Here is an 18,433-nt window from a genome sequence, read left to right on the forward strand (position 1 = left end):
CACGGCAATTGCACCTGCATACTATTGCACCTACGTAGATGTTTTATGGATATTTGAACTCATACTAACCCTAACCCATGGGTTTTAGCACCCGCATATAGATTGAGCCCGCGGATATACACATGGGTTCGAATGTACGGTCACCACCCGAGATAGACTGGCAAACGGATGATATGTCGTTGTTCACCATATGACTAAACCGTTTTATCTATCGGCTTTCCCACTCCCCCGGTATAAATATGTAAATCTAGACTTACCTTACGTCGCGGTTTAGCCGGACAGTCCCGGTTTTAGCAAGTTATTCCGCTGTCCCGGCGGTAGATTTAAATGTCCCGGTTTTGCAGTATGACAGTCATAAATAATTTTTCTATGTAGCCGATTCATCACTGATTTGCATCTCACTTCACTAGTTCAGATAGAGAAAAGATTGTTATGTCATAACTAAGATATATATGAAGTATGAACCAAGCGTTTATTCAACAACCAACTTCACTGTCGTTAAATGCCGAAAACAGAGTGCAAATTATCTAATGAGTTGAACAATTTCTATTAAGACCATTAGAGCATAGGTTCTCAAAGTGCTCCGTACGGAGCCCCGGGGCTCCGCGAGGGAAACCCAGGGGCTCCGCGAGCTATTCGATTATTTTCCAAAATACTGACTTGGCTAATTAACTGTTGTATCTGTTCAACGAAGCAATAACAGCTCTAATAAAATTTGACAACAATATGGCCTCGAAATATGGCAAAGAGGCGGAATTAAAAAATGACATTATTTATAGGCAGGAGCGCAGCCAGGATTCTTAGGAGGGAGGGGGTTCAAAATTGGAATAGGAAATTTCCGCGCAACTTTCTTCGCGATTAAAAAGGATAACGAGATTTCTGTTGCGTAAAATATTCAATCCGTGACCGATGCCGATGCATTTAAAGTGTCTTGTCGTTATAATTCATTTGTGCTCATCGTTACTCACGTTTGATTCGAGATTACTATTCGGATTACTAAAATGAAAGAATACTATTTTAAAATAACCTAAAATACGTGATAAACTGCCAACTATAAACAAAACTGGAGTCGTATTTTTTGGATCTTGGGATTTGTCAAACTTTATTTGTTCTTTCGCACTCGAGATTATTTTTAAGCAAGATATCGCGTTGAAAAAATTACAAGGTCTGGGCAAAATACGAATGATTGAAATTTATTTTAATGCATGCGGCTCCGTCGGTAGTTTCAGAATGAAAATAGGTAGCCTACATCGCGCGCACAATTGACTGTGTTTCGATTTCGCAGTTACTACGATGAATTACCAAAGAAAACCTAACATAACACCAAATTTTGTGATTAACAATGTTTATAAAAGCGTTTTGAGGTCTGCTGAAACCAAACTTATAGTGTGATCTTTCATTTTAAGTTTTAGTTTCAATATTTTAGAATGCCGCTTTTCAATCAAGAAATTTGAGTTGCGGATTTACCTCTTAATTAATTATTATCTTTAGCATTTATTCGCCGATGACCATAACATGTTTTTCACGTTGAACACATAATTTCCCACGAGAACAAAAATACAATTATCGTCGTCATTGTGGAACAATACATGTAGGCTATATATATGCCAAACGAAATTTTCGATTTAGGGAGAATAGACACCGGCGTAAAGATGTTTAAGGTTTAAAAACACGCCATGCTGACGAAAACAATCGGCAATTGTAACAAAATGCAATCGCGAACGTTATTAGCGGCCCTTTAAGTCTTCAAAAAATATCAAAAGGGAAAAGATTCGACCCCTAATTATTAATATCTTTGCCAAGTGTCAAGTTTACAGCTTTAGTATATATAATTCATCTTTGAAATTTAGATTTATTTATGACTTGTATTAACCCTGATAAAAAAGGTTTAGCGTTTAAATTGAGTAAATTACTTTTAACTTACTCAGGAATATTAATCGGAAAACAACAATTTTAACATTTATTTTGGGGCTCCGTTAATAATAGTCAACCTTTTCAAAGGCTCCGCAACACAAAAAGTTTGAGAACTCCTGCATTAGAGGATATTTTAATAGAATTTACAGTTAATTTTGATGCCTGTAATCTACCCACAATGATATGGAAAATGTTAAAATATTACTAAGCCTATAGAATGAAACTGAGGTTGACTTGTCCTATTCACTCTGTTCCGTTTTTTTGCTTTAGATATATGGTAAGCCTACGTAAATCCTATCCTACACTGTAAAACCCAAATCAAGAATGCACTGCGAGATGAAGGGAGCCGCAAAAAATATCACACAAGAGTTCCTTTAGGTATACCAGAGTCGCGTAATGCCTATCGAGTTACGGTATATGGTTGGATGAATAACAATAAACGAAGTCTACTAGAACTATATATCGCAGTGGGTGGAACTGAAACAAATCAACAAGCGATTTGGGTACAGGTGGAGTTGGGTAGCCTACTATGTCAGATGAGACTGAAAAGAAGTCATTACAAGGTGAGGTTTAGGGTAATTTGAATTCTTGTTTACGAATCCTTTGATAAAATGGTTGAGCTTCAGAACGAATAAATATTTATTTCATTGTATTCAATCTTGTTTCGCATGTTTATTGTTATCATCGTTTTATATTGGTGCCTTCATATATAGAATTTTTTCAGATCATGTCGATATCTGGTTCGCCGGCTGTATCATTGCTGTTCTTATTATTCTGGTCATTGCCAAACAGCGACACAGGACAATTAGAGGTGAGGACAAAACAACAGTTTAATAATATTTGATTGTTGTAAATTGTATTCACTCATCATATATTTAGCAGTGGCGTGGTGTGTTCGGCATACATGGAACTCGGGTCCGGTAGTGGCAGATTTTATCTTTGATGTCTGGCAAGTCGGTGAAGTGGTGAAAGCAGAGATAGGTAAGCATCATTAACTAACATATTGAAGATCCCTGCGTGCTATTCGCCTTCAATAGTTTCATATTTGTATCAGCACTTTTTATTACCTTTTTAGATAAGATTCTTGTGACTGTCCTTGCGGTGAGAGCTTTATTTCCTCAAATTGTATCAAGCTTTGGTGGGTATGTTAAGTTATCTAACAGTCTGTTTGAGTCATAAAATTCATATCTTTAGCTAAGTTTTTTAGTGATCACGTAGCCTGCTCCCATCAATCTGCAGTAGTACGCAAATGCATTGTTGCCGAAAAACAAAGCATGGGATTATGAATGCCAGTTAATGTACATAGCATATGTCCAAGTAAAATATTGTAAATGATCAAATTTACGAAAAATCAATTATGTAATAATATATATAAAAATTTCGTTCAAGTTTAAAAGTCTCACTGTGTCACACGCTCACTCGCCACCAATCTAATGGAATGATGCAATCTATCAATTCCATTCTGGCATTTTGACTTAGAGTGTCAAACAAAACGTCTCAAGGATTCATTATTTACTTAAATATCAATTTTGGCAATTAGAGAATTTGTTAGGTAATAAATGGAGTCGAAATTAAGTGTGTGTTTCTTTGTGGGTGATTTTCAATTGAAAATGGCATTTTTAATTCCTTTATTCAAATTTGGATTCACGTTTATTGGACACGTCAGTGGACATAACGATATTTTTGCATTTTATGCTGGCACTCTTCTTGTTTTTTTACACGTTTTTATGAAGTCGCTTTTTTCTTTGATTACTGGACCAATCTCTTTAAAGTTTTCAGTGCTTGAAGATTAAATTTTTCACTAGAAGGCTATTACTTTTATTTATTTCAAATATTCCAGTGAGCTGCATGGAATTCGTTTATTTTTGTGTGTCCTATGACGTCATCCGAATTTGCCACTAGGTGCTACATGTCCATATATTTGAGCGTAGCTCTCTTGTTTGGTAAATGATCACAAGTTCACAACGTTATAATAATGTGTTCTCGATATTCGAAATACTTACTAAATAAAAGTTTATTTATATATATAAATATGTGTGTTTGATTTCCAATACGGTAGTTTTTGTTAATTTTACTGACATGTTGTAATCTATTGTATTTTTTCACTGTCAGATCTCGTGGTTGTTGGCACACCATTCCTCAATTATGCGGTCATAGTCACTGTCTTTGTCCGTGTTGTCCTTTTTTGTAAGTATTCTTTCGTAAATTTGATTTTTATTTTGAACCATTATCTAACCGAATTACAAATTTGGCTCAATGAGTGCAAAAGTAGTTATTACCACTATCATATCGTTTACAGATCGAAGCAATTCTTCTTATACCAGAACAAAAAAGCTGTTGGCGTATATTGGGATAGTTGTTTCGATTGCGTTTTTAATTTATGGAAACAAAGTTTTCAAAGGTTAGTGTGTATTTCAAACAGGGTCTCACGACTTGCAGTGTGATATTTTATTTTTCTGCGATCTAGTGGAGTATTTCGTTGCGCAACTTCTGATTAGGACCATTTGCATTATAATTTGACTACTGACCTGCAAGGGTCTAAAACAACTCCAGTCACAAATGCAGAAAGAATTTACTCGGAATTGAGTGAATTTACTTTTGAGAGAATCAAATATTACTGAGTGACTTGATCCTGAGCCAGGCATTAAATACGATGTTTATACAATGCATTTCAAATACAAATACCTCTTTAAGAATATCATTTGTTTAAATATTATTCGAACGTTTGATGGTTTTCTTAAAACTTTTTATTGTTTAAATCCGGCAATCAAAAGTGTACCGAAGCAGGTAGGCTACCTAATTGAAATTTTGCGTATTCGCAATGTTTTTCAGATTCGAAAAACTTTCAAAACCTTTTGAACAAAGCGAGCTTGTCAAAGTGTAAAACTGACATTAAAGATATAACAGCACTGAACTTTAACCCCAAGCCAAATAAAATTATCCGAACTTTTTTCTCTGAAGTTTGTAAAGACAGAGAAAGCATGATGAATCGACTTTTACTTCAACATCATAATTTTAATAACTATTTGAAAATCAAAGATCCACGCGACCTTTTTTCGGATACAGATAATCGACAAATTCGATTTGTTGGAATCGTTGGCGGCTATGCTGGATGTCGATCATCACTCCTGGACTCGTTCACTAAACATGTACTAAAGAATGGCACGCTTGGTAAAAACGCCATCAAGTACACTCGTCGTGTTAATTTTAACGATTTACCAAAATCTAACTCTATCTCTGTGGGCGAGTTGCTATTTGCAGACATCAGCAAAGATGACGCCGAACAGGGAATAAATGAAATAAACATGGACTCCACGACGTTTCTGATTATCATAGATGGCATTGAAAGTATTGAAAATATATTGAAACAAGGAGAATGGATTACAGACCACAAACAGAAGTCTACATCCGAAAATATTCTGAAAAGTTTATTTACTGGGCATTTGTGGAACGGGACACGGATATTGACTATTCAGTGTAATAATATATATATACATTACAATTTTCTTTTTTTTATATACTCCTGGTGTGATTCTTCAATGATATAGTTTCATGCCGTAGTAACTAACGGATGTCACAAATTTATGAGTTCACTGTGTGTATAAATTACGTTGCAAGCCCAGAGCAGGGCCAGCAATTGTAATATAAGTTGATGTTGTATATTTATTTTAAAATTGATCCACTATTTTGACAGACGATCCAGATTTTGTTATTGAAATCAACAAAAGAACAAGAGAGATGGCCTCTGAATTTAAATTTATGAATTATTCAGAACAAAACTTTGAAGTTTATCCCGAACTAACAGCTGTGAACTATTATGAAGATGCTGCCAATCGACCCGAATATCGAATCCATCGTGAATTTAGTAAGCAAATTCCAAAACAAAAAGGAGACACAATGGATATAATATCATTATTTTCTGATATTGACCCAAATCCAGTGAGTATATCGTATGTTGCTTTAATAGGAGGAGCTGGATATGGAAAAACAGAATTATGTAAAAAGTTTTCTTTGAAAGTGTTGGATGGACTAGTAGAAGAATTGGATGAAGTGGAAGCTGTTCACCTAATTACGTTCAGGGAATTAGCAAGTGACGACTCTGTCGCAATTGGTCAATTACTATTTGGTCGTTTTTTCCCCGAGTGGACCGGAGAAAAAATTGATACCCTGATAAACTGGATTATAAAACACCCAAAGAAGTTTTTGCTTGTCTTAGATGGTGCGGATCAATATCCGAAAAAGTTGGGTGAAAGTTTTATACCGACTGATTATCACAGTCGAAACGAAGCAACCTTAATATTAAATGCTTTATTTGATAGAAAAGGACGCTTGTTTCCCGGTATGCGTCTCCTCATTTCATCCAGAGAACACGCCATAAGGGATTTTCGAGTTTCCCTTCGTCCCCAGAGAGTCGTTCAATTGAATGGGTTGAAATTAGAAGATGTAGAAACGCTAGTCTTAGCTTATGGAGGAGAGTATGGTACTGCTGTTTGGAATCATTTACAGGAGAAATCACCTGATCTATTGAATATATGTCAAATTCCAATGTTTTTGGTTTTTACTGTTGTAGCTCTCAAAGATCACATGAACGAACCGACACCCCCTCAGACTTTGACTGAAATTCTTATGCTAGTTCTGAGTAGGCAACTAATTGTTTCCGACGAACACGTGAACAAAATGACCATTGTTGAGGTCATTCATCAATTAAAAAGGATGTCATTCGAAGGTATCAAAAATGAAAGAGTGACCTTCACGTGGGATGAATTACCAAAAAATATTACCATCAAAATTCTTGAACGAGATTTAATTATACCCATTCCGGGAACAACGGGAAAGATGCAGAGTATTTTGGAAGGAAACCTGGTGTACTTTTTTTGTCACCAGTCGCTCCAGGAGGCGTTTTCGGCTTTGTATATTGTAGAGTTGTCGTACGATGAATTTAAAAAGGTCATCCCCACCTACCTGCACAACCCAAAGTGGGCAGTTATACGAAGACTAGTCTGTGGTATTTTGTTGAACAATACAACAAGAAAAATTGCAAGAGGATTGTCAAGTGCGGTTAGCCTTCTCAGAGTTAAAGGCAAGTATTGTAACATGGATTTTCATTCCTTAACGTTGTCTTACATAGGGTGATTATGACGCAATAATGAGGAACGCGCGCGAATGTACTTGTCCCGGGCTCTTTTGTCTGAGAGTAGCCTACTGCCTAGTGATAGTGACTCGAGTAGACTGTCACTAGACTAGTAGACTCTAGTAGTTAGTTTTGTGTTTATATCGTGCTGAATCTCACTGTATACTGTTTAATAAATGACGTTCGTACTTCATTATTTTTAAATTTTGTTTAATCAATATCATTTATATATGCTTTATTTTACAGAGGAATCATTAGATGAGTCCGTTAGATTTTTACGAGCAAGTCTTACCGAACAACTAACAGATGCAAATGAAAATACAAACTCAAGAAATTTTGTTGATCTTATGTATGCATTGAGCGAGTGTCACGAAGGAATTCACGACATTATAAACTCTAATTTGCATTCAATTACAATGGAACGCATCTCAGTATCTCGGAGCGATATTCATGTTATAAGAACACTAATTGCACACGTAAAAGAACTTGAAATCATCAACTTTGATGAGACAAATATTCCTGTTTATAGATTAGAAGAGCTTGGAATTGCTTTGCTAGAGTCGCAAGTGAAGGTGAATAGTTTATTCAAACTTATTAACTGCATGTGGAACAATTATAACCCACATATATAATGACGATGTGGACCTCCTGCAGTATGCGCACCAAAATGGCGCACAACCTAAACATAGTATGTGTGTACCGGTTAGGATTCAGGTTGTGCGACATCTTGGTGTGCATACTTCTGGAGCACCGACGACGTTTTGTAACGTTTCATTGAAGCATATTTTAAAATAAAACCCAAATTGAACTATTGATTAAACAAAAAACCAATGCTCAACGAAGGTCAAATGAAAAAAATAGCATTTTCGTGATTTAAAGTAAAACACCATGATTTTGATTAAAATATCGGATCGGGTCTTTCCGGAAAATATTTTCAAAGAAATGAAAATTATAGCTTCCTAGCAACTTCTTTAAGTACTGAAAATTTCAAATCAATTTAAGGTTTTAGGACAACAACAACAATTTAGGAAAATCGTCCATTACTATCCTATGCGTGCAAACTATTGGTTACCAACTTGTTGCCAAGAGTATATTTTTGTCATAACTATTTAAGAAAATCGACGATTCAAATTTCCCATGCCAGTTGTTATAACATTGCTTCCATTCTTTTCTTAGATACATGCGGCAAAGTTTGGATCATTTTCTTCAGTAAGTTTTTTCAATATATTCCACTTAATTGTTTTTTGTTATTACACAATGTATCTCAATCAATATATATATCACAGAGGAGTAAAGGATTGCTGAAGCAACAATTTATTTTTCGTGATCTTCTAAAGCAAATTACGAGTGAATTACATCTGACTTATGAAAATGAAAGACCAAACCTTCCAATTTTAGAAAAAGAAATTGAAAATTATCCCACGTTGGTGAGTTGAAATTCAAATGATATTAAAAGTACATAACTCGCCTTCAGTGCAGCCTAACGTCAGACGAAGTCTGTGTTGGAAGGCACAATAGCTTCATGTTGTTTATGGAGTTTACCAGATACATCTGTATGGTTGGTGTAAATTCCAAATCGAATGTTCTTGACGTGGTCGCCACGAGACATTTCGTGATCCTGCAATACGTTGGCCTACGGGATTCATAATACAGTTCTTGGTGTTCATCATTTGCTATACTTCTCATAACGTTAGGGGTCCATTTGCAAGACTTCGTTGCCATTTAACGTGTTAGTAAATCGCCAACTTTCTTGTAATGCCATAAATTGATATTCAATTCCATTATCGTTAATATTCGAGAGAAATTTTCCGTCAAATTAGACGTCTCGTAAAGTGCCTTCATCTCACATTTTTTCAAAAGTTCATACAAAATCCAGTTAATATAGAAACTACACAATCCGGCAAACTACAATTTTAAAAAATAATCATAAAAGTAAATACCCATTTTTGCCTATTTTTACGAAATTCTACGCCGTATTTCCTCCCGATTCACCCATTTCATTGTCTTTTAATCATAATCATAAAAGTAAATACCCATTTTTGCCTATTTTTACGAAATTCTACGCCGTATTTCCTCCCGATTCACCAATTTCATTGTCTTTTACATGTAACTTGAGCATTTTATGTTTTCAAACTCTAGGTCGTTGCAAAATGGCTCTCAAAAACGCAAATGCGCTCTTTCAAATTTCTTTCATAGGATCTCGTGAAGACTTGACACAAACATTCACAAGGTCACAAACATTCTCTCCGAATCTAACGCACGTCGTCGTTAAAAAAACATCATTCCCTGACCATTCATCCGCATCAGTTGGCTTCGTCACCATTTGAAGCGGAGTACCATATTTAGCGAACGCTCGTCGTCATTATCCACTAAAAGTGAGAAATGGAAAGTTACGAAAACTCATGTTTTAGTCTGAAAACAACCTCTCGAGTTTTTACGATGTTAAATGAAAATTCCATCCTCGATTTTGCGAGAAAATTGAGGCTTTACTAAGTTGTGAGATCCCCCTACGATGTTCGCCCAGCCTACATATTTGATACACAATGCGTTGAAAGCCACATATATCTATCTGAATCTCTTTTATTTTTTACATTATTCAAGAAACTTGTCATCTTGGTTAAAGCAATGTAGAAGACAAGTGAGTGAGAGTGGAAAGAAGTGATGCGATAGATACACGACGACACATGGTAGAAATTGATTATACTTGTTATATTTGGTCAAGTAACTATAATTAAACGGAAATAGGAACAATTTACAGATTTTGTTAACGTCATAGACCATTCCAGACTAACCATATTTTAGTTTCAATGTATGTTCAATAGACTATATTATATCTTACCCCATAAAAATTAAATAAACGTTTTTTTTTTCGTTATAACTGAGTTACCTTGCCAAATTTATTTCGATCGTGAATAGAAAGGAACATAGTAAACACAGAAATATGAGATCACAAATAAAACATTGAAATCAAATAAGCGGGATGATGTTATCATTCGCCATTCCCGAATATCATTCTATCGTCCTAGTCCTAATCCTGCCAATCCACCTGGACCCGAGCTCCGGAAAAGACAGGACAAGTAAACTTTAATTGCTGTGCTGATGTCTGCTTTCGCTGATATTTTATCCAAAACTACATCACAAACATCTACGTTGGATCCACCAACTGCTGGAGCTGGAGCTGCAGAAGGAGTTGTTGCTTCAGTTGTTGTTGTTGTTGTTTCTGTTGGTCGAAATTTTTGACAACTTGGTAGAGGTACTGTAACAATATAAGTTTCAAATTTACCAAACGTTGGCAATAGAATTGGAATTTATTATTTTCTAATTGCGTAGTTGCAAAGCATTTTAATCAATACACCCAACGCGTTTTTCCTGTTTGGAATGTTTGATGGTATGGTATAAGACAGTGGTTCTTAAACTTTTTCGAGCGCGACCCAAATCTGAGTTTTATGAATACTCGCGACCCAATCCTAAAAAACGCAAAATGTGTTTTTAATGTTAGTACAGTTTGACTCAAATACAGACAACTATTTATTAGAAACAGTCCATTGACTCAAGTGAGATTGATGAAACTGAAATTTCCTTTTTCATTATATCTTCAATACACAGCTATATTTTACTTAACGCAATACGCAAGTTGTCACGGGTATCGAAGCGATTGCGAGCTTAGTTTTGATAACCGTCAGTGCCAAATATCCTCGCTCGCACAAGTGCCTTGTCGCGAATTGTAGCAGAAAAGGCGTCCGCTGTCCGTCGCAAACACGACATCCTAGCTGGCCTTCGGTATCTCTCGCAATATACAACTTTTTACTCGTCACATGTGCACGCACTGCTTAGTTTGCGGTAAATGGTGCCTCGAGATGAAGTCACATTTTCTCTAGATATTGAATAATCTAATGTCGAGAAGCGAGCTTTTTCATTGCGTCGTCTATTACAATTTTCATTACCAAAAAGACACCCATTTTTGGTTATTTTAATCCACTAAGACGACATTCCATGCGGTCAACACAACGACAAGCGACGTGCATGGTTACCGATACCATAAAAATAATACACGTGCCTGGCATATCAGAATTGTGATGTAACAATGAGCTCAAGACAGTTCTTTCCGTGAATGAAATTTTTTATTTCATTATTTTTAAATACCAGAGTTTAGAAGCTAAATTGAAACATTGGGAAAGCTGAAAATTCGCCCTTCTCCTCTTAGATTGCCCTTGCATTGACAACCTTGTCGCGACCCATTTTTAAACCTTCCGCGACCCATGTTTGGGTCGCGACCCATACTTTAAGAACCACTGGTATAAGAGATAACTCTAGCATATTTTTTTTTACTTTTACTTTCAAATTATGATAATCTATATATGTTTTTGACTGGTAAACGGAATTTACTTTGTGCCAATAGGCGATGATCGAATTACTTAGCTAAACCGTCTAAATTTCCAACTAAATTATATTGCTATTTTCACTATAAAATAAAAGTAGGACTAATCTAAAATGCAATTGTCATAAAATCATTCTCACCCATGTGTTTCATGAAATGTTCTGAACTGTAGAAACTAATTGCTATGGCGTAGAAGAATCCACCTGGACCATAATTCTCTAATGATGACGGTCCTCTCACCAACGAAAAACGTCGAATTGAGTCGTGTTCTGTATCAACTAAATACACCATCCCGTTGTAAACAGAAATACTGCAAATGAAATTGAATGTTAGTATATCAAACTTTTATTTCCATTTTAACATGGCTTCTTCTAACATTAGATTTAGACTACGTGAGATGAAAAAAAATCCTGCAAATACGATTTACCATGCACGCCGTTTAATATTGTATCAAAAAAATAGAAAATTTAACGAGCTTGTTTCAATGATAACTTTAAATAGACCATATTGATACTTGTGTAAATGTTGCCAATAGATGATTAAATCATGGTTTGTGATTGAAAATTGTTGGTTTTACTATGCCCCGAGACACGACTTGTGACAAGGAGCATTAGCGACCTGACGACCCTTTGATCGAGAATGCGGTAATTCGACTTAAGACACGAACTTTAAAATTCCCTGGGACTTGGACTTAAATCGTGACTCAAAATTTATGGACTGTATTACTCAGATTCTTGCCTGTAAGTACCGAATTGAATTCAAGACAATTATTCTGTTTCATTGATGATGTTTTATACACGACAATTAAAGTTTGTTCACATAAGTCTCTTTCTCGCTTTCTCTATATCTGAAAAGATAAGTCAAAACGAAAAGATTGTCCTCTATAAATAAAGTAACGTAAGATACATACTCATTGACGATGGTTCGATTGGTTAATTGTGTTGAAAGATCGTATTTTTTATATTGATAATATTCTGGGTCTTTGGAAGGAATCATTTCCATTATCTTTAAAGGCAGCGAATACAGAATTCGGCTTGCAGTTGAAAATACGTTGAGGGTGTAAGCTGAAACAAATACGAAAAATTTATTTCCTTCGTTTAGTTTGTTATAATACAATAATAATATTAAATAATCATCATCCAACATTTCTGAAAAATGGTAGAGCGTATTATATTTAAAAATATTATATAAAAAAATTACTGAAATGCAATAGCTCTTATTTTAGCAAACTCTGTAATTTAAATTCATAAATTTAACACGGCGACCCATCATTATGGAAATTTCAATATATACGCATCTTGCCACCTGCTATCATTATACAAAAATGGTCGTAATAGGATAAGAGATAAGAAGATATAAGGTTCAATTGATCAGCAGTTGTTAGGTTGAAATCTTGTTAGAATGAATTTTAATAAAACTAGCAATTGACAATTTGTAAATGTTGTAAACTTACCAGTTTCACACTTGTTTCTATTGGTAAGCTTATAACCAGGCGAACATTTACAAACGTGTCCTCCGTTAGCCGATTACTAAAATCACACGATTTCTTAAGTATTAATTAAACGACTTACTTTCGTAATCCACTGTGATCGCCTTCATGTACTGTGTCGTTTCTAAAACAATTTCTTTTTTCGATCCATCCAAAAGACTTCTGCGTACTATTCCCATTTTGGCCAATCCGTCATATTCGGTCCAATATATATGCCTGATAATTAAAATGAAAAGATTGGATATATATAGTCCGTAACAAAGAAATAGCTTCAACAACTCCGACCAAATGTTGAACCACGACTAGGAATACTACATCATCTTTAGGCTGTACAAAATTTGGGAGTGATGCCGAAAGAATTATAATTTGTCAATTACATACTAGTATGTTTGTAACACATCATTGGTTGAATGTCAATGTAATAAACACATAATGAAAGCCTGTTGAAAAAAAGAGGCTTATTTATGAGGGTGTGCTTAACTTTAGTACCAAAATTAATTCTCACCCTCTTGCTAAATCCAATGCTACATGGAATAAATCAGAAGATGAGAAGAAAGGTAATTGATATAATGACTTGTATGCTTTATCTCCAGGTGCCCAGCTATATATTCCTGACAATGTGTGAAAGAATAGCTTTCCTTCACATGGATGAATTTCCATTCCAGCCACTCCCCCTATCGTGAATGATATTGAATTCCTGCTCCACAGTATCTCTTTATTTCGTCCATCGTAATAAGCAACGTCCCCGTTGCTGGCATCCACGGCCTTGGCTACGATGGCTATTTCATATGCATCTAGAAGAGAATATTGTGGATACATTTGCGACAAAAAGTCCAGTTTAGTTTGGCTATATGATGTAGCAAGTATCTATATTAGTATTAAATTTCACATTTTGGCCCCTAATAATTATGTCCATTCGAAACAATTTGCTATATTTGATGAAAAATAATAGAAGACTGGCTCCATGAAAACCAGTAGTTTGAAGATACTATTCCAACTCCGACTCTTATATCAAAAACAATGACTGCACACCCTTGCTACTCTCATTACAATTAATACCATTGTTGCTAATCACCAAACAGCGCTTTAAAAACTTGTTCATTTCAATCAACTTTTTTCGAGTTTTAAGGGCAAACAATATCGTTCTTACCACTCAGAGGAACAGCGTTGAATTCTGTAACATCTTCAGAATCTGCGCTTAACTTCATCTGAAAGAGTCGCTTCTGGCCAAGGTCGGAGAATATTAAATAATCATCATCCAACATTTCTGAAAAATGGTAGAGCGTATTATATTTAAAAATATTATATAAAAAAATTACTGACATGCAATAGCTCTTATATTAGCAAACTCTGTAATTTAAATTCATAAATTTAACATGGCGACCCATCATTATGGAAATTTCAATATATATATATGCATCTTGTCACCAGCTATTATTAGACTAGAATGGACGTAATAGGATAAGACGATTTAAGGTTCAATTGCTCAGCAGTTGTTAGGTTGAAATCTTGTTAGAGTGAATTTTAAATAAACTAGCAATTGACAATTTGTAAATGTTGTAAACTTACCAGTTTCACACTTGTTTCTATTGGTAAGCTTATAACCAGGCGAACATTTACAAACGTGTCCTCCGTTAGCCGATGCTAAGCAAATATGATCACACTTATTGTTGCATTCGTTGTTTACTGTAAATATATCAAGTGATGATTTAGTATTTGGGCTATAGTGGATTGTTAAACAAAATATTTGGAGGACGTGACGTATATTATTAAATAAGTGGCATCATAATATAAAACGTGAAGACAAAATTTCTTTTTAATTGAAACGTCACAGCCAAACGTATACAGTTAAAATATACCAATACAATAGATTACAAATAAATACCTAACCGTCCTTAAATGAAAAATGTATCTACATATTAAAATTTGCAATATTGTTTTTGACAAAATCTGTATTTAATGCGCAATTTCGAGGGTATTTCAGAATGCATTCAAAGAATACCGATATTGGACAATAAATGGAAATATTACAATGTTGACATCAAATAACAGTTTATATTCTTTAACATAATTACTCAGTGCTTTGGTCGCCTTTGTTGGTCCGTATCCTGCTACATTTCTGGGAACAGCACTCGTTATTAGATCAGTTCCGCCAAATGTGTCCTTGTAACGAATATGAATTTTGGTCCTAGCCAATCTAGAAGATCTACTTCCAGAATTTGTTGCATAGAAGTTTCTCTGGATTAAAAAATATATAGAAACAATTTTTTCTTTCCATATGATAAATTATGGTAAAACTAGCTGATATTACCAAATACCTACCGAAAAGTATGCAAGTCCAACCATGATTCCGGTAGAAGTGGAAAAGAATTGTTTTTTTCTATTTCCGTTGAGATCGCTACCCATAATCACACTTTGACCAAGTAGGTTCATGTCGGACCAGAACAGTCTGTAAATGATTAAAATTAGAATATAATAAACCGCGATATCATTACCGGAAGCAAATATAAAATACATTGGGTGTAATAAATTGAATTTGGTAGGCAATGTTGACCCATAAATATTGCGATCCGTTCAAAAACAGCAGCTCCGTACATATCGATAGCCATATTTGGACCAAAATGCGTGAATTGGCATCGTTTAAAAATACGTTGGTGATATGGATGTTGCAATAACCATTGACGCTTTAAAAGCCATATGCTTATTCAGTTGGGATACTGAGATATGGTTAGATATATATAGACGGAGACGGTAGACAAAGGAAATTTGATCAATTTAACTTAGGTCGTTTAAGATTCAAAACTTTATAGCTCGGCGTGATCACAGTTGATATATATCTTTGTACTCGGTATTTGAGATTTATTCATCACATTTAGTTTAAAAATATATACTTAAAAATTCCATGTATTAAAATGTAATTTGATGGAATGTTTTTTCTGGCAAAGTTTATTTTCAATTCATGTGGTCTGCCATGTCTTAAAAGTGTTTGATTCGTGGGTCACAGATCACGTGATCATATATCAATGTCAAATAGCTCGGGATGCAAAATTGAGAATAAAAAAATATCTATAGATAAGAATTTACTTGTCATCATCAATGTCAATCGTGATTGCAAGAGCTCCGATTGTGTCCGGAAATCTCATTATTATTTCTATGTTGCCTCCGTCTAAATCGCATTTTGCAATCATCGACTTGTCAATTCCTCCAATATCCAGGGGAAATTGAGAAAAAAATAGTTTTCTAAAAGTAAAAAATAATGAATATGAATGAGAATTATATGAGATCACAATATTAGCTCATTTTTCATTTTTAGAGTTTGCTGAATTACTAACACAAACTTGAAAAAAAATCACCTAAAACTGCAAAGATCATTACCAATGGGACCACATACTCCTGTCTCGGTGCACAGGGAAACAGATAAATATGGAAAACAGTATGGTGCAAGATATATCAAGAGCGTATTGACACAGACACAGCGGAATGGATATTTTGAATGCTTCGTTTATAGTTCGGAATATCGCTTTACCTATTTGTGACTTTTATCATGTCATGTTAAATCTTAATCAATAATAAAAACCGAATTTCTGACCGCAGCTTTGTTCTTTTAATTTGCATTATCTAGTTATGCCTCGCGAAAGTAAATTATATTAGCGAATAATTCAACGCTCAGAAATGGTTTGCTGCAAACATTATACGGATATAGGGATTTATTAGTAGATTCGGGTATGTTTGCTGCTTTATAATAGGATTGAATTTGGAACAATTTCAACTACACTTCTGTCTGTTACTTGATAAAAGATGTAAGTCAATGATGGAAACGCCATTCTTGTGTAATACACTAAAAGCTGATAGGCTTCGTAATATAAAGAGAATTAATTCATGTCGATTAAATCATCATCGACGGATTGGTCACAGTATATCGTTTTAACTTTAAGTAAATATGACAATAGCCTCTTTGTATCCAAACGTATAGTAATATATGTAAGGACAAAATATATTTATCCGAAGATTTTACATTTTATCACAACATTAAAATAAATATGAATTATGTGATGGTATCAAGCGTGCTGTACCTTTTTATATGATGTATTGCTAATCCGTGAGGTGCTCCAACTTCATTGGTTTGATATATTCTTGTTAAGTGACGATAATTCTTTTCTAAGGCAATAATCGATTTTTCGATTGAATCAGTCCAGTACAAGACCCGTGTTACAAAATCATACACAATGTTTTTCAGTCCACCAGTAATAAACTTGGCCACTCTCTTGATATCTCCCGCCAACACATCATATACCATCAGTTCTTCAGATCTAAATGGGAAAAAATTTTGTAACCGAAAGGGCATTAAACAGACTTATATTTATTTGCTATCTCAACATATTTTCAATAATTTAATACTTAATTATCTTTTATTGCATATCAGATTATTTTTCAAGGGCTGAAAAATGGAAAAAGGATTTGAATTTAACAATGGTTCAGTTGTTTAAATAGCAATTTCCTCCAGTTAGATTATCAAATCTGCAACACAAAATTGAAAATTAGTTCAGTTACTTACACATGTTCGTGAAAGAATATTTCTTTCGTCTTGTAGCTGGTTGTCAAACCATAAAATTCGGAACGTTTGTCACTTGCAGTTGCGAGAACACTGAAATTCGATGCCGTCCCTCCAAGTCCCACACCCGCACCCTAAAAATATAGCATTTTGTTAGAAGTTAACCTTTCTATCTCACGTTATATTTTTTGGAGTTTTAAATACAGAAATAGGTATCGCAATAAAACTTGTTTTACAACTGTGTGAATGGTTTGAGCATCAACGATATTCTTTAATATAAATACAGGCTTGGCGCATGGCGCACTTTTTCTTGTGATGTAGAAGTTTGTCTTGAGTCCTATCCCCAGTATATTCGAAATGTGGACGTCGAATGGTGATGATATATATTATTTTATAAAATGCGATATATATATCAGTGAAGAAATTACCTGCGAGTATCTAACATATGTCTGCTGTGTTAATCGATCATAAAACGTGAATAAAACAGCTTCTTCGTCTTGGAAATCTCCTAAATATTGAAATAAAGAAACCTGATATTATTACAAATTTAAAGCGGAAAACGAAAACAATGCTTCCAATACGTAAATCTTATAACTTTAAAATTTAAACGAAGAATTTATTATCTAAAATAAAGTTGAGGATACTTACGAGAACTTCCGATTTGTGCTTGTACTGCTGACAGAAAAATTCCAGCAAGGCTAAAAATAATGATTGCATATCTCGTCAAAGTCATGATTTGTCAAATATCACATCCACGACCTGTCGCTGTAGTACCACCTTAGCTTTGCAGTGCAAAATGATAGTTTTCACTTGTTTATTCAAAATTTATATATAGCTCATTGTCAATGCTGTTTTTCTCATTTCATTTATCGGCTCATCTGAACTGTTTGTTTTTTATCAACCTATTAATTCTGTAGAAAACACCGATTTAAAGATTCGTCGCGTGACAAAATGCCGACGAGAACTGGA

At 34.6% G+C, this 18,433-nt stretch overlaps 2 protein-coding genes across 4 annotated transcripts; one reads left to right on the forward strand and one right to left on the reverse strand.

Moving 5' to 3' along the window:
• Positions 1–2,199: 2,199 nt before the first annotated feature.
• Positions 2,200–12,291, forward strand: LOC120340153 (uncharacterized). Of its 3 annotated transcripts, XR_005569275.2 has the most exons (13): positions 2,200–2,477; positions 2,639–2,725; positions 2,794–2,895; positions 2,990–3,052; positions 4,027–4,101; positions 4,214–4,315; positions 4,747–5,391; positions 5,609–6,994; positions 7,292–7,617; positions 8,222–8,254; positions 8,332–8,472; positions 9,647–9,732; positions 10,072–12,291. XR_005569275.2 is itself a non-coding variant. In XM_039408435.2 (12 exons), the coding sequence occupies exons 1-12, from the start codon at positions 2,444–2,446 to the stop codon at positions 9,674–9,676; spliced, it is 3,024 nt and encodes a 1,007-aa protein (XP_039264369.2). In that variant the 5' UTR covers positions 2,200–2,443; the 3' UTR covers positions 9,677–9,927. The 3 variants fall into 3 exon arrangements, 2 of the variants coding, with proteins under 2 accessions (XP_039264369.2, XP_039264370.2); XM_039408435.2 differs by lacking the exon at positions 10,072–12,291 and having other exon boundaries at positions 9,647–9,927; XM_039408436.2 differs by lacking the exon at positions 10,072–12,291 and having other exon boundaries at positions 2,797–2,895; positions 9,647–9,927.
• On the reverse strand, positions 10,060–18,232 carry LOC120340158 (low-density lipoprotein receptor-related protein 2-like). Its single transcript, XM_039408442.2, has 14 exons — positions 18,113–18,232; positions 17,893–17,972; positions 17,468–17,598; positions 16,986–17,222; positions 15,997–16,152; positions 15,235–15,361; positions 14,988–15,150; positions 14,482–14,598; positions 14,063–14,179; positions 13,418–13,706; positions 12,995–13,128; positions 12,334–12,487; positions 11,564–11,733; positions 10,060–10,301 (listed from the first exon to the last, which is right to left on the reverse strand). The coding sequence occupies exons 1-14, from the start codon at positions 18,195–18,197 to the stop codon at positions 10,060–10,062; spliced, it is 2,202 nt and encodes a 733-aa protein (XP_039264376.2). The 5' UTR covers positions 18,198–18,232.
• Positions 18,233–18,433: the final 201 nt, after the last annotated feature.

This window comes from Styela clava, chromosome 9 (assembly GCF_964204865.1).
Source record: "Styela clava chromosome 9, kaStyClav1.hap1.2, whole genome shotgun sequence".
NCBI lineage: Eukaryota > Metazoa > Chordata > Ascidiacea > Stolidobranchia > Styelidae > Styela > Styela clava.

What these genes read in the sequence shown, in the direction of transcription:
- LOC120340158 (XM_039408442.2), bottom strand. Translation starts at nt 18,197, where the DNA reads ATGACTTTGACGAGATATGCAATCATTATTTTTAGCCTTGCTGGAATT. An exon ending in TTGGACTTGCATACTTTTCG is followed by an intron (nt 15,151 to 15,234) that starts GTAGGTATTTGG and finishes TTTTTAATCCAG; the next exon opens with AGAAACTTCTATGCAACAAA. An exon ending in TAGAAACAAGTGTGAAACTG is followed by an intron (nt 14,180 to 14,481) that starts GTAAGTTTACAA and finishes ACCATTTTTCAG; the next exon opens with AAATGTTGGATGATGATTAT.
- LOC120340153 (XM_039408435.2), top strand. Translation starts at nt 2,444, where the DNA reads ATGTCAGATGAGACTGAAAAGAAGTCATTACAAG. An exon ending in TGAAAAGAAGTCATTACAAG is followed by an intron (nt 2,478 to 2,638) that starts GTGAGGTTTAGG and finishes GAATTTTTTCAG; the next exon opens with ATCATGTCGATATCTGGTTC. An exon ending in TCAAATTGTATCAAGCTTTG is followed by an intron (nt 3,053 to 4,026) that starts GTGGGTATGTTA and finishes TTTCACTGTCAG; the next exon opens with ATCTCGTGGTTGTTGGCACA.